General features: G+C 38.5%; 1 protein-coding gene across 1 annotated transcript; it reads left to right on the top strand.

Annotated features, from left to right (window-relative positions):
• The first annotated feature begins 1,925 nt into the window (after positions 1-1,925).
• Positions 1,926-25,250, top strand: slc6a11b (solute carrier family 6 member 11b). The gene is made up of 14 exons (XM_053316813.1): positions 1,926-2,136; positions 2,662-2,796; positions 3,044-3,184; positions 3,317-3,398; positions 7,218-7,350; positions 9,543-9,677; positions 15,010-15,113; positions 15,550-15,674; positions 17,047-17,159; positions 17,591-17,728; positions 21,122-21,224; positions 22,620-22,720; positions 23,371-23,541; positions 25,107-25,250. The coding sequence occupies exons 1-14, from the start codon at positions 1,926-1,928 to the stop codon at positions 25,248-25,250; spliced, it is 1,836 nt and encodes a 611-aa protein (XP_053172788.1).
• The last annotated feature ends 1,573 nt before the right edge of the window (positions 25,251-26,823 follow it).

The following is a 26,823-nucleotide window of genomic DNA, read 5'->3' as shown; positions in this document are numbered from 1 at the left end:
TGGTGGACAAACTATGTAATGGTGACACCTCAAATATCTTGATCTACTGGCAATGGTTGTATATCGGTCTGGAATGCAGACTTGATATCAGCTTTATCATATCGTGTTTTAACACATTAATGATTTTCTCTTTGAAAACTCATTATTTTTCTGATATCAAGATCAAAACTTAAATTGTAAACACACTGCGTCATTAATGTGATTTTGCTAAAAATGTTGTCATTGGTGTTGTAAGTCTTACTGATTTGCATGTTGGATTTAATTCAAATCAGGTCAGTTTTATATAGCCCATAAAATCATAACTTTGCCTCAAGTTGCTTTACAAGCTGTACAGCACAACCCATCACCTAAGCTTAGACCCTCAATTAAGGAAGTTACACTAAAGTGTGCATACATATTATTCTGATAACTGCACATAAGAGATTAAAAACTCACATATTGGAAAACAGGTTTGAAAATGCATCCAGAAATTTAAAAACATGTCCCCCCTCTGAGGCTTCGTTATTAATTCCCTGCTATAGCCTGATGGAGTAGCCCAAACATGCTAGAAAAAAAACTCTGTGATATTACAGGGAAAAAATGATATTAAAGAAAATGATCCATGAGTAGGATGTGAAACAATACAAAATCAAGTACCAGGCAGTGAAGTGGCTGCTAAATAGTGTTTCTGTGGTTTTAACTCCATATAAAAATAAATCAGTGTGCAGTGGTGCACATTGCTGCTGCATGAAGCCTTTTTTTACCTTCCTATTACACATTTTATGAATTTAGACATATTTAAAGCTGGTGGGGCAGCTGTAACAAAATGTAAACCTGATGCTTAAAGTTACAAAAACTAAACTTTTTTCTTGTGTTTTGCAAGTCTCTCCATGCCAGCCTGCTCTCTCTGTGTCGTGGTAACGCTGATGTGAGAGCTAGACTGGTTACCACATGGCTTTTATCCAAGTAGAGGCGCTTGAGAGTGGACCGCTTGGAGAGTGGGAGCGCAGTCGCACGTTATCCACCGCTTGGTGCAAGATAGACCGTCACTCTGCCACTTCTGGGATCTTCCTTTATATAGACGAGAGACTCAACAAAACTATTTCACTCAGCGCGGATCAAGATTGTTCTCCTTCCTCTTTTGCCCCCTCTCTCCTTTTTTTTCACCCCCCTGATCAGGCTTAACCATCCTGCGTTTTGTAAAGGCAATTGTTGGTGCGCATCATCGCGGGAGCCAAAAGGAGGTTTGCCACTGTTCCATAGGAGACTGGTGAGTAGTGCAACTCAAGTTACATGTCTTTGTTTTCTATTAGACTCATCGTTTCTGCTTCATACTTGCATGCAAGTTTCTTCCACATGATTTATTGATTGGCACGTCTTTGTAATTACTCATTAGCCTGCTAACTTGCATCCAGTGAGCAGATAATGATTTAATTAAACGGGCTGATTGATTTTCTGTTGCACTGTGGTTGTGTTTCAACAAGTTAGCAATCTTATGCTAAACGACAATAATGGCAGCAAACAGCAGTATTAGTGGTTTAGTTGCATGTTGCTCAAAGCTAGTTTTCTATCTATTTTTTATAGTTGGACTTTAGTTGTCTATTCTATTTCTTTTTAGTTTTCTTTCAGTTAAATGAATAGTTAACACGGTATTACACTTGACTCCATTCTGCTGTAATTTTATTGAAGTCTGGCTGTTTAAAGGGCTATGCATATGCATAATCAGTGGAAATTAATTGGATTTGAACTTTGGCATAAATCAAGACTATTATACAGTAGATGGGCGTGGTTTTGCATTAATGTGACAGTCCCATTCAGATATCTCAGCAAAAGATTTCAGAATAGAGGTTATTCAGTGCATTTAAAAGTTTTGGCTTTGATGTCACCTTTTTAAATCTACTGTGCATGTGGGTGTTTTTTCTCTCTCAGCGGGCTGCTGGAACGTCATGACAGCTGAGAAGAGCGGCCCCGTTATAAACGGTAAACCAGAGGATGGCAGAGACCCGGAAGGGTCCAACTCCAGCCTAGACAACAGGGAGTACAATGAGAGAGGCCAGTGGAACAACAAGATCGAGTTTTTCCTGTCTGTGGCTGGAGAGATCATTGGGCTAGGCAATGTCTGGAGGTTTCCTTACCTCTGCTACAAGAATGGAGGAGGTAAGGATATTTCCCTTACTGTACCTGTGGATGTAAATGAGCTGCTTACTAAAGTGTGAGGGAGGTAAGACAGGTATCCTCATTAGAAAAGATTCGGCAAGTGCTATATCATAACCATATTAAAATGTATGTATCCTTATTAAAAAGTTTCTTATGTAAAAGAGTCAAGACAACTTCTTTCATTCTATCACAACAAGAGAGTTGCCACTATAACAAAAATATCCTTTATTATTTCATCCATTATGCACAATCATAGTCAATAAAAGAAGCAGGACCTCTCATTAGCCTCCATTAGATTGCACAGTATGGATCCTCCTCATAATCTGTAAAGGCCGCCTTACAGTACAAGTGTGCCATCATAGTGAGCATCTCAATTTCCTCAATAAGATTTTTTTGTGAATTGCTCCTAAGATAAGAATAGAAAAGACTATGTTTTGATGTTTTGTCATTTAGGTTAAGATGACTGTAACTGTTCTATCAAGTGGTGTTCATGTTCTCTGTGTATTTTCTTCTGTGTGCATAAAGGTGCATTCTTTGTTCCGTATGTCATCTTCTTCGTGTGCTGCGGCATCCCTGTGTTTTTCTTGGAGACTGCCCTGGGTCAGTTCACCACTGAGGGAGGCATCACCTGCTGGAGGAAAGTCTGCCCGCTGTTCGAGGGTAAGAACACGCTCACCTCATATCTTTTGTCAGGGGGTACTCATGAGTTTTTTTATACAGAATATGGGAAATAAATTGGGCAGATAAGGCTTGATTCTTGCACACACACAATAGATCATTCACATGTATTGAGACAGATTCAAGATATTACTTGTACAGGTGTTTGTCCTAGTAGTAGTCACTTCCAGTAGCTTCCAGTAATTTGAAAAAGTTCTCATGCTGTTTCTGTAACTCTTTGCCCTTTCAGGTATTGGATATGCAACCCAGGTGATTGAAGCTCATCTAAATGTGTACTATGTAGTGATCCTATCCTGGGCCATCTTCTACCTCTTTAACTGCTTCACCACTGAGCTGCCGTGGGCTGGCTGCGGGCACTACTGGAATACAGGTAGGGGGAAGGGACATTGATTAGAGAGGAGGTTCTTTGTGCAATGATCACGATGATCAAGATGGACAATATCTCTCAGGTTTTTAATGTGCAATGCCTCAAAAATAATAACACGTCATTGTGTATCCACAGAGAACTGTGTTGACTTCTATGGAGAGAATGCCACCAACATTACGAACCCCAACGCAACTTCTCCAGTCATTGAGTTCTGGGAGTGAGTATTTTTTCATTCTTCATTTAACATCATCTTCATGGTCTGTCACATTCACCATTCTTCATATGTGGCTTCTTCTCTGTGGGTATGACATATTAATGGAATCATCATTTGTCTTCAAACATCTCCAGTCCTAACTAAGTTCCATAATGTGTCATATTGCCAACATTATGAGCTCTTTAAAGCTCCAAATTGTTTCACTGGCCCCCCTAAATATTCCCCCAATAATTAGTCAGCCCTTTTCATATTTGGTGTGTCAGCAGGCCCTGGTAGGCCAGCTGTCTCCCAGCTAGAGCCATGTGTGTGGCAACAGATCAGGCTTTGTCAGTGTGCAACGCTGACCACAGTTCCTGTCTTGCTGCCAGTGGCTATGTTTACACTGCTGGGTCAAATCTTACTTTCAACCTGCCTACTAACCATTTTAAAATATATACTACAATCACAACAGTTCAATTTAAATTGTTATCTGTATTGTTGTCTATAAATCAGAATTAAGTGAGATGATAACTGTAACAGTGATGAAAATGTCAGATTTGAGCCAGCACCCCAGAGGAAGACTACCCGAAGGAAATGGCCAAAAAACCAACCACCATGTTGTTGGCAAAAATAGTAACTGACCAAGCCTCGTTTAATCTATGCCAAGAGAGACTGCCGTGTTTTGTACTGTATATACAGCATAAACAAATATCTGAGCAGGAAGGTGAAAAAGCACTATTTTGTATGGATATTTCATTTGGTGCTTCAAAGTCATTTTGCATTATGTCGTTCATTTTCTATGCTTTGAAATACAAAGCTTAATTGTGGGCAAGATGGCACTATATCAACTGCAAGTAGTGTCTGGAAAAAGTGTCTGGAAAAACAGTGTTTAATAGAAGGTGTGCAGAGATGTGTGATTAATTTTGTACATATATGCAAAATTGTTAATTTCCCCATCGTGGGACTTACAAAATAATATCTTATCTTATTTTAATAACATTATCACTGCATCATTAAACAAGCGATATGTCTTGACAGAAGTCTTTTAACTGAACCGAAAACCTACTGAACAGAAGATATTAATGTCTTGTAAGAGCTTTTTAGATTTGAAATAAAGGCTACAGAATTGATGCAATAATTTACGGACTATTGACACAGAAAGGGATTCTGTGCCAGTAGTCCACAGGCTGTTGGTCCAGACTGGTTTTCTGTGCCGATAGTAGTTTGTTCTATGGCCTCTTGCCTCTTGTAGACCATGCAATAACAGGACATTACTTCAACCAAGTGGTTCTTGTGCCTAAAACAAACCATTTGAACCCAAGCCATGGGAAGGATTGGTGCATCACCTGCAAGCAAAAACATTCCTCCTTTCAACAATTTAAATTTGATGCAGAACTTGAGCAATCTATACCAAATGCATGTGCATAATAATTCTGTATTAATTAATACCAATAGCCACTTCCTTTAAAAATATAATTAGTAAAGTCTATATGAATATTAGATATGTTTCTTTGGTAACACTAACAAACCCAAATACTGTTTAAGTTAGTTAAATAGTATTTATGTGAACAAGTAGAAGAGACTTGGCTTCTGTCAGCTTACCTCTACTTTGAACCATATCCTCCACCCTTAAAAACTACTGAATATTACTGTTTACTTAAGAAACTTGCACACCTCTATCATGCTCACATAAACACTACATGCAGGTCACACTCTAGAAATATCCTGCGCTATGTATCCATATAAAACCAATTCTTAGCACTCAAGAGTATGCCCAGGTATATTTACACACATAGTGTTCACATCTTGCCCTTTCGGCTGACCAGGAGGGACGGGGGGGCTGTGTTGGACCTAGCCTGTGGCTGACAACCAAGAACATGTCATGATGATCAATGGCTGGTCAGGAGCTCCGGGGGTGAACTCGGTGGCAAAGATTTGGCAAAACGATGTAGGTCTGTGGCTCCGACTCTCGCTTCTCATCCTCCATCAATGCTGTTGCCTGGCTCTGCTTCAAAAAACAGGAAGTGCACTGTTTATTCACCCCACCAACTACCTATGATGTCATTATCGTTGATTACGTGACCTGAACCAGGGTCACACATGTAGGTATATCAAAGTGAAAGGATACAGGGATAATGAATTAATAAGACTACACCATTACAATGACATACATCACAAAATATTTAAATTGCAAGTGTTCAGGGTTGAAGGTTTTGCATTGTAATGCCAGGTCTATCAGAAAAAGTTGTCCTGTCAGATTCTATCATCTTGCAAAGGAATGCACTGAAATGTATCACTTGCCTTTCTTGGGTACCCAGCTGTATGTATGGCAGCCATGAGCTTGCTGAGTATCCATCATGCTTGAATCTTTAGGACAGACAGGTTGGCAGTATTGGAATCTCGTTGGTCTAAGTGTTGGTGCTATGCCCATAGATAAATTGTCAAACTGATTCAAGGTGAACCACAGCAGGCAGTGGGTGTTTAGTTCTGAGTGTCATAGTTGACTGGTCTGCTGGTGGACACCCTTAGACATTATTTTGCCCCAACATTTGAAGAACATAGAGGGTAAAGTTTCCATTCCTTAATTGCTCATTTCGGTATGGGCAATGGTTCTCCATGGTCATAATAGTGGAGCTGACTGGACTGTTCCCTCCTTGCTGATGTAGGCCACCACAGTGCTGTCAGACTACCAGCATATCCTTGTTGCTCAGTAGTGTTGGAGGACATGTCACCTTCAGTAGGGTTCCATGATGTCTGTCTTCCAGAGCTGACATATTGCCTACAGTGATATACAGTACAGTTACCTCTCCATTTGTGAAGGATGGGTGTCCTCCTCCTGCTAAACCCAACTTGACCAACATGGCCAGGTTGGGGCAATGACTGAAGTCAGGGTACGAGGAGGCTAATGTGATTTAACCCTTTACTTTCTATCTTGAGTTATTCATTTAGCAGATATCTCATAAAAAGTGTAGGGGCAGATGAGCCACAAGTAGGCGAGAGTTGCCATATCACCTTCACCTTTTCATCTTCAAGATTGGATTGCTCCGCAATGCATAAATTAAATTGCTGCTGGTGAATCTGCATTATTCACAACCTGGCCCTGCATACTCAACTGCCAGTTTGTAGAAGGATGAGTTACCATCAAGAATGGAAGGAAGAAATGATAATGTGAATCACAGAAGATAGATTTGATTATCCTGAAATGCTGGTCAGTCTCCTCAAGGCAGTGTTGCTCTTTGAGTCACAGACAGAAAGTGGATTAATAGATTGGCTTCATAAATATGACAGACTCTGAAATATGCTGCACTCATTCTGACTGACTGAGCAAGCACATGTGAACTTCAGTGTGCTGCTCTGCAATGGAGAACCAATACTGTACAAATCAGTAAAGCTCTTTAGAGGGAAGTCTTTTCTGTTAAAAAAACATCTTTTGAGAGATAAATATGAGTTATGTGCCATTTCATTACACATTATAATTAGAAGTTTTCAAAATGTGATCTGAATGACAGAGTTTTGAAGTTGAGGAAAAGAGGAAGTGCATTACTAATATCCTGTGGCGATATGGTTAACCAGCAGGAATTATACAATTCATTTTACTATTTGTATGCAGCAAAACCAATCTTTATTTTTCATCATCATCTCTCTGTGTTGTAACTTATTTAGTTTGCACTTAATCGTTTTTAGGTAGAGCTACAACTAAGTGCCAAAAGACTGATCTCAGAGAGTCTGCAGAGTATGTTCTAAATACAAGTATCTACAATTGATTATGCTTATGTCACACAAGATCATGAACTAAATGCCCAAAAATAAAATTGTAAATCTGTGTTCTCTTGGCCATAACAGACGCAGAGTACTGAAGATATCCGATGGTATTGAGCACATGGGGGGACTGCGTTGGGAGTTGGCCATGTGTCTTGCCCTGGCCTGGTTCATCTGCTACTTCTGCATCTGGAAGGGACCCAAGTCAACTGGCAAGGTGAGACACAGTTATGCACCTTTACTGTCATGTGTGTCCATGTCATGATGAAAGACTTTGTTCATGAATATGTGTGTGCATGTTCCTTTGCTGTCACTGCCTGTTTTTATTACCTGGAGCAGGTTTAATTTTTGTCTTATGCACTTAAAAACATCCACATGCTAAAGCACTTTCACTTCTTGTCCTCCTCAAAACAACTCAAACACAGGAGGTAACATATAATTTCCCCTAGAGAGCAAAAAGGGTGTACACCACCCACATCTACCTTTCTTTCCATCACCATTTCCATTTTAATGCTTTCCTCAGGACACCTCTAGCTGCCCTGGCGAGGATAGTAAGTACCCTTGGGTGCTCAGAAGCCCTTAAGAAACTCCTCTCAGATTCAGAGAGCCAGAATGGGTTGGGATATGGATATAGAGATAGAGTGAGGAAAAGAGAGGGAAGAAAGAGAGCAAAGAGAAAAAAGAGAGGTGTGTGAGGAAAAATTAATGGGTTCACATTCTACATGACGGGAGAAAAAAACAACTAGGCAGCAATGCCTATATCTCCCTGAAGTGTCTTTTGTCTAGCTGTGAAGTAAGAGGGGAGAATGCTTCTTCATGGCTGGGCTTTAGCAGCCGGTCCAAGATTGATTTCTGTATTCACTGGACGAAAGGAGAGCGTTCATGAGGAGCATGCAGAGTATATCCTCATCCTCCGCCTTTGCTGCCACTCTCTCTCCTGCTACGAGAAATTAACCACAGCTAGCTCATTGCAAGAGAGAGGTGCTTTCTTCTCCACCGACCCTACAGCCTATTCAGTTCCGACTCTGCTAAGCTGTTTGCTTTGTTGGCCGTGTTTGCCAGCCATTCTCACGTTTAAGCCCTCCTGTTAGATTTACGGCGAGGCAGGGGCAAGTTTGACCAGTAAATTTGTGGTGGCTTAAATGTTTACCCGTGGTGGAGCATGTGGAGCATCAGGAGTTCATGGAGAGATTGAATATTGTCCTTTTCATCTCCAGAGAGATGGAGAGAAAGAGTAAGAGAAGGGTTTAGTATGTGTAATCGTTTTATTTGTCAAATTAAAGGAGGGATCTGCAAGGCAGGAGACACATTTTCCCACACTTTCGCTGCAGGCCATGTTAGGATTAACAGAGCTTAAATTGGACAGACTCATTAAGACTCATGGATCTTACTGTTCAAATGCTACCTTGATTAGGAATTAATTCATTCTCAAGCATTTTGATGCAGGTGTTGAAGGTTAAGGAGGTTCAAGATATTTCAGTAAAGCAATGTAATGTCAACTTCCCTTGAGTTTAATTATGAAGTTACTTGAAATACTGCATCAAAATAAACAAAAAGTCCTCTAGAAGCCCATTCATCAAACAGTAATGTGAGAAGTGTATGGGGAACTGGAGTGTGCATGTGTTTAGACAGTATGTGTGAGTGATCCATTTTATTTGTGTCTGTAGAATCCGCACACATATTTCTATGTTGTGAATGAAGTTGTGTGTTTGTCTATTTGTGTGAGTACTCATGCACGGAAGTAAGAGAGGCACATTTTCCCACACTGCCAGCATCACTCCTCTGGGCTTCTGCTGTTTAAGAGACGGGGCCAGAGGAGCCTTCTTTTCTTTTCAGTCTCCTGGCCTGGCTCTGTTCTCTCCTGTTCTGTCCTCAATTGGACTTTGACTGCATGCCAGCTAGTCAGGGGATGTATGTTGCCCGCCTCTGCCTTCCAAGAGGCCAGGGTCTTTGTTCAAGGGGTTTCTAAGAGTCTTGAGATGTTGAGCACAATTCTGCAAAACCTGAATAGTTCAATAAAAAAGAATGCTGGTTTGATGGTTAGCAAGTGCTAGTCACTGCATGGAAGATATGTGTGATGTTTACTGCTGTGGCATTGATGTGATGATGCTGTGTGTTATACCTCACTAGATATATGCTTACAAAACAGTTCTATTGAACCCCGTTATTTTAACAGTAAAAAACAATATGTGGTATACAATATTATGCAGTTGTGACTACTGTTGCCAGGTTTTTTGTTTTGCATAATTCACTACTTCACTTTGACTGTATGCATGCATTTTGTATGCATGATATCAGATGATGTAAGTAACTGCTGCTGCAAGTTCTGACAGTGACTTGGTGTTAACTGTGTTTTCTGTGTAATGTGTACTTGAATTGTCATAAATATTTGCATATTTATTCCTGTAGGTTGTGTATGTGACAGCTACATTTCCTTACGTCATGTTGTTGGTTCTGCTGATCAGAGGAGTAACGCTGCCTGGAGCATACGATGGAATCAAGTTCTACCTCTACCCAGACATTTCACGTCTCTCGGACCCTCAGGTAGGCATGGAACCACTGCATGTTTCTTCTACTGATAAACGAGTAGATAGAGAATAGAAAATAAGTGCTAAATAGATGATGCCACCTATGTACAAGTAATAACTGTTGGCATTTTAACATGTGTGCCACCTGCAGGGAATCAGAATTATAGTAATCAGTATATACTGAAGTAGCTTTATACAGGTGCTACTGTTTTTCTTGCTTGTGTGTTAATATCTCGTCTCTTCCTTTTTTGAAAGTAACCAGAAAGACAATCATGTAGGATAGAGAACAGACACTGTGTCACACACAGCTGTGTAAATGTTGCTCTCTTCTCAGTGTTCAGCAGAAAATATGCACATCTAAGCAAAACTCTTTTAGTTTAAGTTTTAAATGTGAAACCCAAAACATTCATGTGCACTGCAGCTAAAAAAAGAAAAATACTGTACATCACACAATCATCATAGAAAATCATTATTCTCCCCATATTTCTGTTGTTTATGTGGCTGTGTTTGTCAGAAAGGTAGGACGTACCAAAATGAAGAGACTAGACTCAACGGATAGGAATTTATACCCCTACCTCACACCCACCTGTGTGGAGCTGAGTAGGTGCCAGACGACAGGTGGTGTTATTGTTAATGCTATGGGGGATCAGTCCCACCAAAACACTTACATGTATGACCATTTCATGCAGAAAGAAACTAAATGGTACCCAGGGCAAAAGACTGGAAATAGTCACCCATTCCATGTAGCTGTAAACATTTGGCTGCATTTTGCATCCCACTCAACTGGCACTGATACTACTGTGGCTTCATATGGAGCCAAGATTATCATACCAGGACCTACTCTTCCTGCTGATGAAAAGATGATCAAAGGTCAGTTAAACAGTGAGCTTTGAGAACCCACTTGGTCGACAGATCAGGATTTCAGGCTAATAGAGGCGGTGCATTAACATATAACTCATACGCACAGTGCAATGGTGCAGACTTCTTGACCTCGTCTGGAAAAGGCAGACAGCTCAGGTCGCTAGGCAACAGTGCACCAGAAAATGTCAGTGGATGGGGTGTCATGACAACATGAATCAAGATAGATGAAGAGTCTAAGCAAAGGAGCGAGAGAACAGATAGATGAGATTATGTTACAATATCACAGATTAATGACAAGCATCATGTAAAAAGAATTACCTGCAGTTTGGACCTATTGTTTAAAAAATGACAATTAATTTCAAGTGGTAAATCTACAACCATTAGCACAGGATATTTTTCTGTGCAAGAACAGATATCTTGACAGACATAACAATAATAACTAATGCAGGGCTTAATTGAACGCTGGCTGTCAAAGTTGAGGGCTACCTATAGCAATACGACTACAATTAGGTGTGATAAAGATTTGTCTTTTACGTAAATCTGCACATTTGACAACATCTTATAACATTTCAGGAAACTATAGGCTCAAAATTGAGTGCTTTCTCCTCTTCAGATGTGTATCCTGTCTGAACACTTCTCTTGCACTGTTTACAGCAACAGCCGGTCCATGGGTTGAGATGTGGATGTGATAATAAGCAATGTTGTTGCCACAGAAATAACTAGAAATTCAGTCAGTCCCTAACTGCAAAGACAGACAAGCCAGCATGTTTCACAGGTTAGACAGAGCAGCTTCTCAAGTGGTGAGAAAAGTGTTAAGAACATACAGTATCATGCTATAATCCTCCTCATCCGGCTCCTTGGATAATGTATTGTTATATAAAGACATTTTAGTAACTAAAACATTCACTCCTGAAAACTGCCTACTACTTATCACATTTAAGTGATTTTTGAAGTATTTTGAACTAGTTTGATATTCCCATATTAATGAAATGTACATTGTGAAAACTATGTACATTTCAAGAAAACTATTTGTAAAACTACAATAAGAAAAGAAGCCAACTAAATAAAACAAAAAATAAAACAGTTGTTTTGGACTTTAGAGGCTCTACAGCTATTTTACAGTGCATTCAAAGATGCAGTTGTACATTGAAATAAGAGGAGTGATACAGATAGGCGGTGAAGGAGGGAAAAAGGAGCGGCAAACAAACAAAAACAGAGGCACAGAGAGAATGAAGGAGGGTGATAAAGAAGGACTGCTGTTTGGCAGAGGAAGACATTACTTCTGACACTGATGTTAAATTAGCTTCCTCACAGACAATTGGGGCTCTGTTCTGTTCACTGTGTGTGTGTGTGTGTGGCTGTGTGTTACCCGCTCTTTTTACACCCTTGAGATTCATCATGCCTCCCCCATTCTCTTCTTTACTATATCTTACTCTCCTCGGCTCTCTCTCCCTCCCTTTCACCCTCCACCTTGCACTGTGCACCCCTCCTCTTTACACCTCTCACACTCTAATGCTCCCCAAACTTCGTTGTTATCTTTCCAGGCATTTTCAACTGGAAATGTGCTGCTATTTGCATCTTTTCCCTAGCCTCTCTAATACCTATTATCTCACTAGTCAAATCTATCTTCAAACTTCATCTTTTCTTCAGCATCAGAATACTTTCCCCTTAAAATTCCAATCAAATGTGAATGAATAGTACCCTTCTTTGTCCATCAAGGACATAAGCAATGCAATCACACATAATTAGCCTACTCAAGGTAGGCCCAGGGGATGATAACTAATAGCCAACATTTTGTGCAGATATGATGTCACAGTCTTTGAATGTGATCTTACTATTTGCAGAAAACAATCTGGACTATATGCAGTGTTAAGCTGTCCATATATTACACCTTAATTAAAGTGTAGTAGAATTAAGTCATGTTGAGTTTGACACTAGAAGGTTGTTTTCATATTAATTTGTTTAAATATGAGCATGACTTGTGATTATTAATGTGGTTGGATGAAAATGTGTGTCTTCTTAATGTAAGATTTGCAGATAGCATACCTTATCCTGTTTCAAACCCTCCAGTAAATATTATTATTTACCAGATTTTAAGAGCATCCTTCACTGACTTATTGTTAGAGGTGCACCATTTGCATAATGTGATATTATGTGATGACTATAGATACAATTACATTAATTATTAGGTGGCTTAGAAGTAGTGAAATCTATTTGATTCATTTAAGTGAAATGCCTTAATGCTGCACTTCTAGAATGAATAGCTAACACCTATGCATCTCATTCATAAAAAGAGGAGAACGTGAGGAGCACGGAGAGTGGTACATTAACATTACAAGAACACTATCTTACAGCCAATGTCATCCAGCTTTCACACAGTACACAAGTTTCCAGGAGCCACAGTCTCAACATAGCCAAACACAAGCCGGCTAAATTAGGCACAACATCAACAAGTGATTCTCTTCGAGCCTGGGCCTTTAAGGCTTCCCTGCACTGTGCGGCCATCAGCCGAGGGTGAACTAAAGGGAACATTAATGAACATTAGAAGAGAAAGGCCTGTTCTTCCACAGGAACAGTCCTGTGTTTGTGAGGTCACAGAAGTTACCGTGGTTACTCCCAGGAGGGAGCAAAGACTGTGCGTTTGTTAATTGTTTCTCGGTGGGGAAATGAGATTAGTGGTTGAATGGTTATGTGAGAGAGTTTTCAAAGAGCTATGCTGCATTAAGTTTGAATTTGGTAGCACCCCATGCTATCCTGTGGGTTCTAGGGTCCAGGTCTGCACTACAAACTAGTTTCATAATGGACATTATAAAGCTGTTTCAGTTAAAAATCTAAACATGTGTAAATCCACATGTAGTCCATGAGTTAAATACTGTGATTGATTTCCACAAAAGACATGAAAAATACAACTGACCAAACTTAGTGATAGAAAGTACTCAGTACTTTTCACAGTAAAAGTATATCACACTGTTAAAATACTCCATTACAAGTAAAAGTCTTGCATTTAAAATCTGACATATCATCTTAATGTTATCAAATTGTTGACGTACTCAATATGCATCAAATTAGCTACTTTCGACTATTTTATATACAGTCTTTCACATCATTGGTTCCCATCATGTGTATGGAATAAATCTGTGTGGTTGTTAGATCATGAATGGGTTAAGAACGAAGAAAACACCAATTCCTGCTACATTAATATGTATCCAATTTTTTTCCTTTTTGTGAAGTATTAGAGAGGTTTATTTCTGTGGTCCTTGTGTTTAAATGAAACCATAATTTAAGTTTAGAGAGGAAAAGGTGAGGAAAAGCTGATAACAAGTCACAGATATCCAAAATATGAAAAGAGAACCACATTGCTTTTTGAGATGATGAAGTAAAAGAAGTTGGGAGCCACTGATTAAATATGTTTTATTATATAAAATCTTAATCTGTAAAGTAATTAGTAACTATAGCTGGCAGTGTAGAAGTGTGAACATATTTTCCCAATTAAATGTTGTGAAGTTCAAGTGGCATAATATGAAAATACAAACTTAACTTACTTACTGTAAGGACAGTGCTTGAGTAAATGTACTTAAAAGGTTAAAGAAGGCTTTCCTTCATGGTTGGAAGAAACAAACATTGACTTTTGGTAGGAGACAGGATGCAAACTATCATCTCCAATGTCAAAATATTGTTCTGTGCTACCAGTATTTATCCACATGATCCCCAAGACATTGCTTGTCAGGAAAATATAAACGTATAGCCTTTTTGAGTGCAAGTAAAAAACAACTCTGGTACAGATAATTAAATGCTTTGGTCTCAACAAATAAAATCCCATTCCACCTTCATTGTACTGGTGGTGGCAGAAATCAAAATATGATCACATGGAAGCAACAGTTTTGCTTGGCTAGATACCGCTAGAGCTAAGCAATACTAATTTGGGTAATTTATTTAATTTGGGTAAAGTTGAATGAAAAGTCTACTGCCCAAAGTACTTTGAGTAAGAAAGATATATATATTGAATTCTTATGTAAACCTTATATAAAACTGTAGCTTGTCACTTTTCATCCCAATTCTATGAATTGTGGATGACCACCAGAAACAGTGTGATATACCTGGACGTGTATTGCATATGTGCACAGGAGGTCAAGACATAATACCAACAAGGACAACCTTGTGACCTCAATGATGCAAGCAACCTAGTAAAAGGGATTGGCATCTATCAGTCATCTGCTACAGAATCGCCTGAGTGTCAAAGAATTCTTCTGTCAGAGATGGCCTGAATACCTGGATGACCCATACCAACAAGGTCACCAGGAATCTGTATTCACCAATCCTCAGGTGCAGTTGCAGTTGCAGTTGTCTTTAATGGTGGAGCACACAAGACCACTGTTGCTGCAGCATGGGGGATGGCCATGTTAACCCTGGAGCATGTTAACTTTGTAACTTTGAATTGTCTATTTTTGTATGTAATGTATGTTTATGCCTACTTTTACCACACATAGGTATGGGTGGACGCTGGAACCCAAATTTTCTTCTCCTATGCTATCTGCTTGGGCTGTCTCACTGCTCTTGGGAGTTACAATTCCTACAACAATAACTGCTACAGGTAAGGATGTGGATACCAGTAGATTTATAGGTCATGGTGGTCATATCATGAACATTTCTAGGTATTTATATTCTGGGGCTCTGCTGGAATATCTTTTGTTGACTCAGTTCAAAAACCTTCCTTTCTTACCCTGATCCTTTACAAAGCCCCTAAGTTATAGTATGGTTAGCCATTTGAGGGCCTCCACATTATTTCACATCATTTCACATATATTCGCCTATACCTATGTTTGACCATGCCCAACATAGGTATCTGATATCATCAACGGTATAAAAATAACAGAAAATCAGATAGATGGATCAGCACATACTGTATCTTGATTTCTCATTCATCAGACAGAATTATTGTGCATGAGACTGGATCAGGCAGAATATTTGTGTCGCTTTTGGTGTAAGGTCTTACAGTAAGTGTGATCCCTTTCTTTCTTGCTCCTCAGGGATTGCATCATGCTGTGTTGTCTGAACAGTGGCACCAGCTTTCTCGCAGGTTTCGCCATCTTCTCTGTGCTGGGCTTCATGGCCTACGAACAGAACGTTCCCATCGAGGCTGTTGCAGAATCTGGTGAATGATTAACAGACAGTGTTTCTGAATCAAAATCTTAATAAAAAGCACATTTCAGAATTGCAATGTGGACATATGCTATATCAAAAGCAAATCTTATAGACTAGGGAAAGCCTGTCTTTATCTTTGTGTGCCCATCCTTCATATTGGGATAAAATAGATAAACATAACCAGTTATATAACTCCTCTCTTCACCGAGGCTCTTAGACCACCGTATTATGATTTATTCAAGTCAGTATGAATGATTTAGTGAATATCACAGAGCAATAGACTTGAAATGTTTGTCTCAGAGCATGGTGAGGACAGACCTTAATGTTTTAGATAATGTGATACTAAGTCTGAGTCTAGATGTAGGTGCTACATAACACAATGACATGCCACATCTTATCTTGAACTAATCAGTCTTATTTCAAAACAGCATTGCATCTTATCTCTTCTCATTTGATCCAATCCAATCTGATCTCTTTAATCTGATCTGATCTTCAATTCCCACATTTAAACCCTTCATAAGAATGATACATGTGAAATATATCAAAACCTAGTAAACTCCCCTTCACTTTGCCCAGTGGAGGATTACTAGCTTCCATTTTGTCACCATATGACACAGTCATTAACCAGTGATAAAAGAAGACATTACATAATAAAACAAACAATTATCAGGTCAAGCTCTAATGATTAATCCCACAGTAATTGATTTCCCAGCCACTTGGGGTCATTGTGGGTAAGGCATGCTGTGAACACAACATTGATATCATACAATTAATATGGTGAATGTGTTAGCAAACAGTGGCTTATTTATACTCCAAGTAAACACAGAGCAACATTTTCATTTATTTGGAGTTTTTTGTGTTTTGGTCCAACCAGTTCTTGAGGGATAAAAATATCGGTTTCTTTTTCTTGTTTCTTGTTTCTAAATGCTCCACAGTGTTACCAGTTAAGCAATAAATCTGTTTTGCTGTTTGATGCTAGACATATAGTGGGTTGATAGACTTACAAACTGCCTGCTGTGACTGGAAACCTAAGTAATGATGTAGGCTGGAAACAAAAACAAACATCTTAAAATATGCTAAAACATAGAGGTGATGAGAATGGAAGACTTTTTACATCGCATCTAGAAATGTCATCCTTTGTTAATATAAAAATATTGATAAGTGCAACATCCTATTAAAACAAGCAAATAAAACAGTCAAGGCTAGACTTAACTAACTATATAAAAAACATTAAAAGAAGGGAATCTAAAGCTTAACTCTATAGCTTTTACTGTGGTTATTGCCATTGATTTGCCCCTGTGACTTCTGTCAGAAGAATTCTCACCAAACCATGACAATGCTGTAATAGTAAACTTAATGTTTCTGTCTTTTCTGTGATGTAGGTCCTGGTCTTGCATTCATTGCATACCCCAAAGCTGTTACTATGATGCCTCTGTCTCCACTTTGGGCCTGTCTTTTCTTCATGATGCTTATCTTTCTCGGACTGGACAGTCAGGTGAGAGTCACCAGTGTCAGAATACAGAGAAGAATAAGTAAAGTGTGATTTGATGTCAAAAAGTGAGAGAGAGTGAGTAACATTTAGGCTTTATTCCTACCATCAGGAAGAAAGTATGATTATGTACTGATGTCATTTCACTGATTTTAGTTTTAATTCTGTCAACCTTTTTGTGCAACTGATTGATGGTATAAACAATAGATCCATCACATGGACATGAAAAAGACCTTTTTGTGTATATGTTTGTGTTTAATATTAGATTATAATCATAATTTAGAAAACTGAAGTTTAATATATCATATAGCATATAAGGTATAGGATATTCTTGGCAACTTTTTGCACATTCATCACTAAATCAGACTAAAATGTTTTTTACATTGTTATATTGCTTTTCCCATTTATGTAAATAATGCATTTCTTTTATTTCCCAGTTTGTGTGTGTGGAAAGCTTAGTGACAGCTGTGGTGGACATGTACCCAGAGACCTTCAGAAGAGGCTACCGCAGAGAGCTGCTGATTCTTGGCATGTCTATCGTCTCCTTCTTCATAGGACTCATCATGTGTACAGAGGTAAGACTCAGCTATGGTCAGATCGTGAGGTACCACCTGTCAAGTTTTGAAATATGAATAGTATACTGAAACAGTGTTGCAAGAGAGGCTTTCATAACCATTTTCATACAAAACAGTAATTCACAGGGTTGCCAGGAAGAAATATTTACATATTCATGAGTGTCAAGAGAGATTGTATTGTACTGTACAAATATTTGGACAAATTGTCTTTTAATGCTTTGGCAATATTGTTCTCATAACTTTCATGCCCATAAAGCCCATTGAATTGAAATTGAAATTGAAATTGAAATTGAAATTGAAATTGAAAGTAGAGGAAGCACAACAAACTACAACAGGGAAAAAATTAAAATGTTTTCGTGGGTACTACTGCAACAAAGGTCAGCAAAGGTTCATATATTTTATTACTATTAAATCACTGATTTTACTGTGGGACCTAAATGTAGTGTAATGTTATGTAAATACCAATATCATCACCATCATCATCATCATCATCATCATCATCATCATCATCATCATCATCATCAACGTGATCCCCATCATCATGTCACATGTTTGAGATGAAGCCCTGTTGGGTACTTTATAGATGAATGATCACCAATCCATATGACAGAAGACTTTTTCAGTCTTGTAGATTAAAATGATTGAATCCTTTAATCCAATCATGTGTTTATGATGTGACCGTAAGGTCTCTTACACTGGGCAGGCTGTTAAAGGTCTGCGGCCAAGTTATCTGTCTGGAGCAGCATCTACTGTATGTGACCAGAGGCCTGTACTACGAAGCTGGATTTTCTCTTATCGAGGTAACTTCAGGGTTAACCCTGGGTTTTCTGTCCTACAACACTGGTTTACTTCTTACCGGGGTAAATCACCATGGTAACTTAAGCTGAACAGCTAACCTGCTCCGGATCAGGTTATGTTCTGGATAAGAGATCAATGAGTATAAAACCACTTCCTGACCAATCAGTTCTCTTGGAAAATGGCCTGCCCATTCTTAGAAGATCCTGTCGACATTGGTGCGTGGATTGTGAGAGGAACGCTTAGGAGAGAAAGAGTTTTTAGGGTTAGATGCAATCCTTTTGATGTCCCAGAGGACATCCTATACGAAAGGCACAGATTTTCATCAGATGGACTGTGCTACATTTGTCAACTGATGGAGCCATGTGTCAGCTGTAGAGAAAATGCATGTTAGCCTAGGCTACTTACTCACACAGTAAATGGTATATTGAATAATTGTGTTTTATAAGCAAACCAGTGTTTTAACATGGACTCACTGAAACATACCCTGACCAAATGAGGTGCTGTGAGTGCAGCTACCTCCACCGAGGTCTGATTGAATTTGACTTTTTTATCTCATAATTGACTTTTTATTTCATAATTATTACTTTTTATCTCATAATTACAACTTATCTCATAATTACAACTTTTTATCTCATAGTTGTGACTTTTTATCTCATCATTTTGACTTTTTTATCTCATCATTTTGACTTTTTATCTCATAATTTCAACTTACTTGGAGGATATTTTTATTAGCAAAGTTAAGTTTTATCTTTTTTTGTTTTCTGGCGGAAATGGGCTTCCATAAATGTATGCATTAACAGAGTCTGCAATTTTCTGCCAGCATTCTTTCCTGGCTTTTTCTGCGGCAACGGTGTTGCTTTTGGCCTGGATAATGTGTTTGAATTCTTAATATTGTGGAAGAATAATCCTCCATGGTAAAGTAGTCTGCTCTGCAGGGTTTCTCCATGTTTGCGATTGGTCAGACACTGCAACCACCACCCCTTGTATGTGAGCGTGCAGTGATCAAGATTGGAAAACCCTGGGTTCAATTACTGAGTTGATAACCAGCTTCATAGTACTGTTTATCAGGATTGTGAATGTCTGGGTAAGTCAACCCAGGTAACAGAGAGGTATCCCAGGTATGTTAATCCAGCTTCGTAGTACAGGCCTCAGCTCAGCTCTGCTTTTAAGACCTTTCATCTTCATATTGTAATAATGGATGACAGTCTGGTTCCTAACAATATCAGGACTTTCATCCACTAAAAGCTTTTCTTCTCCCCATATGGACTGCATGGCATCCTCCCCCACTTACATACTGTGCTGTTCTCTAGTGGCCCATAAGGGCTAAGAAACAGAGAAAAAGAATTTAATGCAATATTGAAGTGAATCTTTGTGAATAATTACAACCAACAGTATTTCCATTCCTGTGTGTTATAGACAGCTGCACTTTCCAATTATTTGACATAATTTTTTGTTACTGACCATCCTCATTCTTGCTGACTTGTCACCACCATGTTAAAATGTCCACCTGCTTTTACTCTTCTTTCACAACTAACTGCACTGTAGACACTTTATTCTTCTCTGCCACTAAAGCACCATCATGAATAAAATGTCACAAGAAGCCCGGAGAAAGATTTAGTCACAGTTCAAAAGGTCTTCTGGGAGTGTAGTTCAATACTTGGCTTAAGTGTGAAGACAGTCAGTGAGACATTTTGATGATATTCTTAGCAGTTTACTGGAGGTTTTGGAGTTGTGATGTTACCCTGCTCTCAGATTCATGTGAGGTTTTATTTATGATGGCCCTTTTAGTGGAAGCAGAAAGAGAAAGAGATGAGTTGTCTTGAGTGGAGGTATAGTAGATAAGGTAGTGAGTAACACCACTTGTACTGTAACATGCACAACCTTTAATGTCCAGGGATGGGCCACAGTGACTGGAAAAGCATTAAGAAACATACTATAGGTAATAACACAGTAAGCCTTTAAACTCAAAGTTTTTTTTGGGGAGGGGGGCACTTGTGACTGTTTCTGATACAGTCTGTTATGTGCTTGTATGGTTGACTGGTTATGTTGATTGTGGACCTTACACTATATCTGTTATTATTATTTTTAAATAGATCTTGATCCCAATGAAATTGCCCAATGAAAAGAAGGTTATGTGTGTAGTATAGTACTGTAGCCAACAATAAATAAAAAGATAATACTTTTGGCTTAAATAACTCATGAAACTTGACTTTGTTCTGAATGTGTAAAAAGCATTTGAACCACAAAGGAACAAAGTGTGTATTTGGGGTTTAGGTAGCCCTCTAAAGAAGTAAACTAACCACAATAAAAACAAATAGCCCAGCAGACCACATATTTTAACACCATTTTTGGCTTAGTACTGGGAACCTCATTAGAAGCAGTTGATTGTGGTAATTTGAGGACAGATCCTCATTTTCAGTAAAGTACAAAAAAACAAGTAAGTGTTGGGTTACTGTTTATATTATTACTGTATACTGCTCTATGCCATCAGTCACTGAAAAGCTAATCACACAGACCTGATTCACTTCATATTCAATGCAGTCCAACCCATATACTGGCTTTGACAGAAAACTGACACCTGTCTTTTCCCATCAGGGAGGGATGTACGTCTTCCAACTGTTTGATTCATATGCTGCCAGTGGGATGTGCTTGCTGTTTGTGGCCATATTTGAGTCCATATGTATCGGCTGGGTGTACGGTAAGACAAGATTCTCAACTTGAAACACAGCTTGAGATCTCAAAGAAATGTCATTTTTTAAATTTCTCACCCATGTCACTTCAGATAACAGTAGGCTCATTCACACACAGTAATCTAACTACACATATGCAGTGCGCACAACCCACAGCACAGTAAAGCAAGCTGTTTCATGATTGTACCCTCCTTGCTGCAATAATATTTCTTCTCTGCCCTCTGCTGGAGAACTTAGTGTTTTACAATGTACAGTATATGAAGCCTTCTACTGATATATTTAAAGTCATACTGTAGCAGTCTGACAGGTTGTTTTGGTATTTTTTTATGCTTCCACGCTGGCGACAGCTGTGACTGAAGTGATTATGTTTTCGGGTTGTCTGTCTGTCCCATTCCTGTGAACAGGATATTTTAGGAATGTCTTGAGGGAATTTCTTCAAATTTGGAAAAAACATCTACTTGGACTCAAGGATAAACTGATTATTTTTTGGTTGTCAAAGGCCAAAGGTCACTGTGACCTCATCAAACCAAAATATTTTTGGTCATAACTCACAAATTCATGCGCTAATTATGACAAAGGTTCACACAAATGGCTAACAGGATGAAATGATAAAGTGATGATGACATTTTATATCCAAAAGGTTAAAGGTTAATTTTAATGATCATAAAAACAATAATCTGGCCATTATCAAATGCCATAATTCAGGATCTGAAGGGGAGATTGCGACCACATTTCACATTTGTTCAGATGCTAAATTAGTGACACTTATCTTCGGTGCCTCCTTTGAAACAGTGGTGATTGTATAGATCTTCTATGCTGCTGGCTTCAAGATGTGTGTGAATCATCCACATTTTAGAATTTGTAGTTTCTTTGCAGCAACATCCATATCCAATGCATTGTCTACTGCCACAGCTACAAATGTGTGCTTTATCAGAATCAGCTTTATTGGTCAAGTACATTATACAAATATTACACGAGTCTGAATGGACATGGATGTAAACTGGTTGGTGAAGGCATATGATTGTGAGGTGCTATTTCGGTCTTTTCTAGACCGAATTAGCACCTTTTTTCTATTTACTTAATTTCGAAACTTAAAATAAAGAGAAAGAGTACATTGCTTATGGCTAATTGTTGGGTTTAAATATCAGTACATTCACATTATTGTCTGCCTAATGTAAGTACACAATTTGCCAACAAACCCAATTATCTTAAGTATATATTGTGCGTGCAGCAATGTAGAATGAGTTTGCCAACTAAATAGAAAGTTTCCAACTATATTTTATCATCATTCAGTCAGCAGCTCTGTTTAGACAGCCATATTCTTCCACAAGGCATCTGTCACATCATTAGTTTGATGACAAATACTGCAGAGACACTCTGAATGACACATATTTGCATTTCAGGTAGTGACAGATTCTACCTAAATATTGAGGACATGATTGGCTACAAACCTGTCTTCTTCATCAAATGGTGCTGGATGATCCTGACCCCGGGCATCTGTGCTGTGAGTCCACCGCCGATACTGCAACAAACAAAACAACAAAATCAAGAGTAGGAATAGCTTAAAAAAGAGCAAACAGGATGTCATTTAGATGAGCAAGATGACGCTGAAGGACAGACAGAAGCAGGGAGATTCAAGTTTTTGTATAGATGTCTTATATAGATTCTGAATTTCAAGGTGAGTCCAGATTTATTTATAGAATGAAGTTGATAAAAAGAAATTCCATAAAGTCCACAAGTTGACAGTTTGTTTTTGATTCATACTGCAGGGTCATTTCTTACTTTGTGTCAACAGTTAAGCATATTGTTTTGTGAATGATGTTTTCAGTGTTCTTAAAGCAAGTAAAACATAGGAAGAAACTGTGTGTTACATACAGTATGTAGCTTGGAATGATACACAGCTTTAGTAGGAAGTGTTAACATGTTACACATTTATTCATAAACAGCTGGTTTTCATTGTTTTCATATGAATAATGAATAAAGGCTCTATTGTGTGTGGCCCTTAGCCTTACATACAAGACCACAACATACCACCAAACTGACCCTGAATTGAAATGATTTGACCTTTATTCATCAGAAGAGTCTAGGCATTTCTTTCTCACAATGTAAATAACAGTATTTCCAAACAGCATGTCTTTTTTTGTTTGCTTGCAGGCAATTTTCTTGTTTTTCCTGATTAAATACAAACCTCTCAAGTACAACAACGTGTACACCTACCCTGACTGGGGCTATGGTATCGGCTGGTTCATGGCCATGTCCTCGATGGTCTGCATTCCTCTGGGGATGATCTGGAAGATCTGGCAGACTCCCGGCACCTTCTCTGAGGTATTAACACACATGGAGACATCGTACAGTCTCTATATTCATTGCAGGGAACTGCACACTGAATACAGAATCTGAAATTGTAGAACTTACAGAGTATTTGAATTGAGTTTGGTATGATACTTGCTGGACCTTCAATTATAGTTAGTTACTCAACTCTCTTTTTGCCCTTGCAGCCCAGCTCAAATTTATTGTAACATGTTTGAAAACCTGTAATATATTAAGCCATGTTCTCAATAATAGGTAGCCTCCTGTTTTAATAAGTAAAACTGTCCACTTCTATCCTTACCTGACATTTGATGTCTGTGATAAATGAAATAAATCTTTTCTCTTCCTTTTCATTGTGAATAAACAGGCTGGAACTTGTTTTTTCATCAGCCTGTCACCCATTCAATATGTCATGTTGCCCATCTAGATAATTTCCAAAACCTGACTCAATCACAATTCAGTGTTTCTGCATTAGTGACTAAATTTGATGCCATTCAGGCTAATAAGCATCATTCACAGAACTCTTATCTGGGTTTGACTCCCAAACAAATAATAGGAAGATAATTAAATGCTGATATCTTCTAAATCAAAATAACAATGTGTGAACATTCCTTTCCGACAATGTGAACACATATTGTAATATTATTAATATACTTTATTTCGATACAACTTTAATTTCCTGCAGTAAAGGCAATACAAGTAGAACATTAGTGGCCATATTGCTATGCAGAGTGTGTCTGGCACTAGAGAAAAGTTACATCAGTCTCCTTGTTATGAAGTAAAAACAAAGAATCTAGATATTGTATCTTTCCTATCTGAATTTCTTAAAGGCATTGTGACACAGTTGGATGATCTCCTGTCATCGCTTCAGGGAGGATAAAATAACAAACTTTGTGACTTTAGATAAGTTATGGTCTTTGACCTGAGGTTGTTGATGGAGTGATATCACTGTTTATTTTGGTCTTGTCTTGAGCGAGTCTTGAGCGAGATGCATATTTTTAAAAGAAACTGTAGACTAAAGGCTAAAACCTATATCTGTAGTGTAGAATTATTATTATATATAGGTGACTAAAAATAAGATGCATTACATTGGCTCTGCAATTTATCCATGTTTTTGAATGTAAATATATTGTGTAACAAAATATAGATATTGGCACAGCTTTTATATTTTTTAGTAAGATAAGGTAAGCTCAAATCAGTGTTATTCATCATCTATGTCAAATGTTTGAAGTACAGTACTATCAGTCTGTATTTGTAGTGTCTCAATACTCTTGATGAACATATTGATGAAGCGTGGAAAAGATTAAATAAATATTTAGTTAAATGTCAAATGTAATGGTTAGTTGATGTATAATGAAATATACAGTGCAGTAAAGTTGATGAGTTGTCAAATTATCTCCAGACAGAGACAGACATTTCAGTTTTGGGTTGAGATCTATTATTTGTTGTTCGTCACCTTATGTTTTTATTCCCTTTAGTGAATATGATTATGTGCCCATACTGCTGTTTGTTAGAAGTAGCTTGGTGAATGAGCAACGAGATATGACCTCTTTCCCCTCTTTCTGTCTGGCTCTCTGCAGAGAATGAAGAAGCTGACAACTCCCAGCCCGGACCTGAAAATGAGAGGGAAAATCGGCGCCCTCAGTCCTTATGCCGCCAACGATGCAAAACTTAAGGCTGATGGGAAAATATCCACCATCTCAGAGAAGGAGACGCATTTCTAACCGACCTGCCTGACTAACCGACCAAGCTGCCTGCCGTTCTAAAGAAAAAAAGAAAAAAAAACCTACAGCAAGCAACAACCATTACACAAAACAGGAAATGAAACAAATGACTCGGAGTGTTATTTTTGTTTTGGAGAAAAAAAAAGGGGGAAAAAAAGGAAACGCTATCACATAATTATGTAGTCTGCTTCTGTTTTGCACAAACTTTGATAACACATTTGTTGTTTTCAGTTAACATTGTGACTAAAGCAGCAGTTTCTTTATTTTCTAACTATAATAATAATATTTTAAAATCTGTTTGACAATATATGGTTAAAACTTGTCCTGGTACCATGTCAGTACTGGTCACACGAGTGTCTGTGCCTTTAGAACAATACCATTGTGTTGTGTTGTAAAAGGCTTACACTGTACATGTATTGGTAAAGTGCTGTGCCTCTCTTTTAGGTACTAGGTACCCAAATGTGACTATCTAAGATGTAGCAGCTTGGGGACCACTCTACATAGTTTTGTGTGTAAAAAGAGGATACTGCAGTGTGTCTTAGTACTATAGGAGGGCACTGAATACCCCTGCAAGTAAAATTGTGAATTGTATATCCGATCCAGCTGTGACTGTGAGGGCTTTAAAACATTTTGAGGCCTTCTGCGATTCTTATTTACTTGAATTCAATGCTGTTGCTAAGCAACATAGGCAAAAACTCTCCAGCTTACTGGATGTAATTGAATGACATTTTGAGGTTATTGAGCATCGTATTAGGATATATTGGGTCCTTAAGGGTTTTGCTGATTTCTATGGCACTGCTCTTCCTAAATAGATACCTCTGCTTGGGAGGGTTACATTAATATTGACGGTCAAATAAAAATAGGTCCAGGGTTTAAAGACTCCCCTCAGTTTTAGAGATCTTTAATTTTACATTTCTAGATTTGAGCTGAAAATCTTCACGTCTACAAATAGCTGTGATTTAGACTCGCAGGCCGAGTCTGAAAAACACACCTCTCCCTCCTCTAGCTGCCCTCCTATAAGTCGTGGATATCTGTCATTTCACAGTAATTACACTGAGCCTAACACAGAGTGACAGACAGATGTGCTTCCACCCCTGCATTTTTATTCCCTGTTCTGCCTGTAGAGGAGAGGATGGACACCCATCAGATGAGCATTTCAAAACCCATCTGTCTTCTTATCCTCTCGCTTTATTTTCTTTCCCCTCGTCCCCTTCTCTCTTTTCTCCAACATGTCCTTCCCCCTCATCTTCAACCTCTGCTTGTCCCCTTCTTTCATTTTTTTCCACTTCACTCTTTGACTTCTCTTCATCATGTGGAAGAAACCTTGCTGCCACCGAATGCTTTGTATTTTGTAAGCCAATCTATGCATTGGTGATGGTGTTGCTATTGGTTACAATTTTATGGTGCGTTTCTGTGACCTTTCTTTTAATACTTTCAATCCTTAAACCTCTCTGAAAGAAATACACCTTTTTATTTTGCCTTCTGAGCCACCACAGGGGTGACAGCACAGCCTTTCCTTTGTCACTCATTTAATTGTGGTAAGAGTGAATGAGCTAGTCTCATTGTTCAGATC

Source organism: Scomber japonicus, chromosome 3 (assembly GCF_027409825.1).
Source record: "Scomber japonicus isolate fScoJap1 chromosome 3, fScoJap1.pri, whole genome shotgun sequence".
In the NCBI taxonomy this organism is placed as follows: Eukaryota; Metazoa; Chordata; class Actinopteri; order Scombriformes; family Scombridae; genus Scomber; species Scomber japonicus.
Note: the sequence above shows the minus strand (reverse complement) of the source record. Positions and strands in the feature narration are given on the sequence as shown.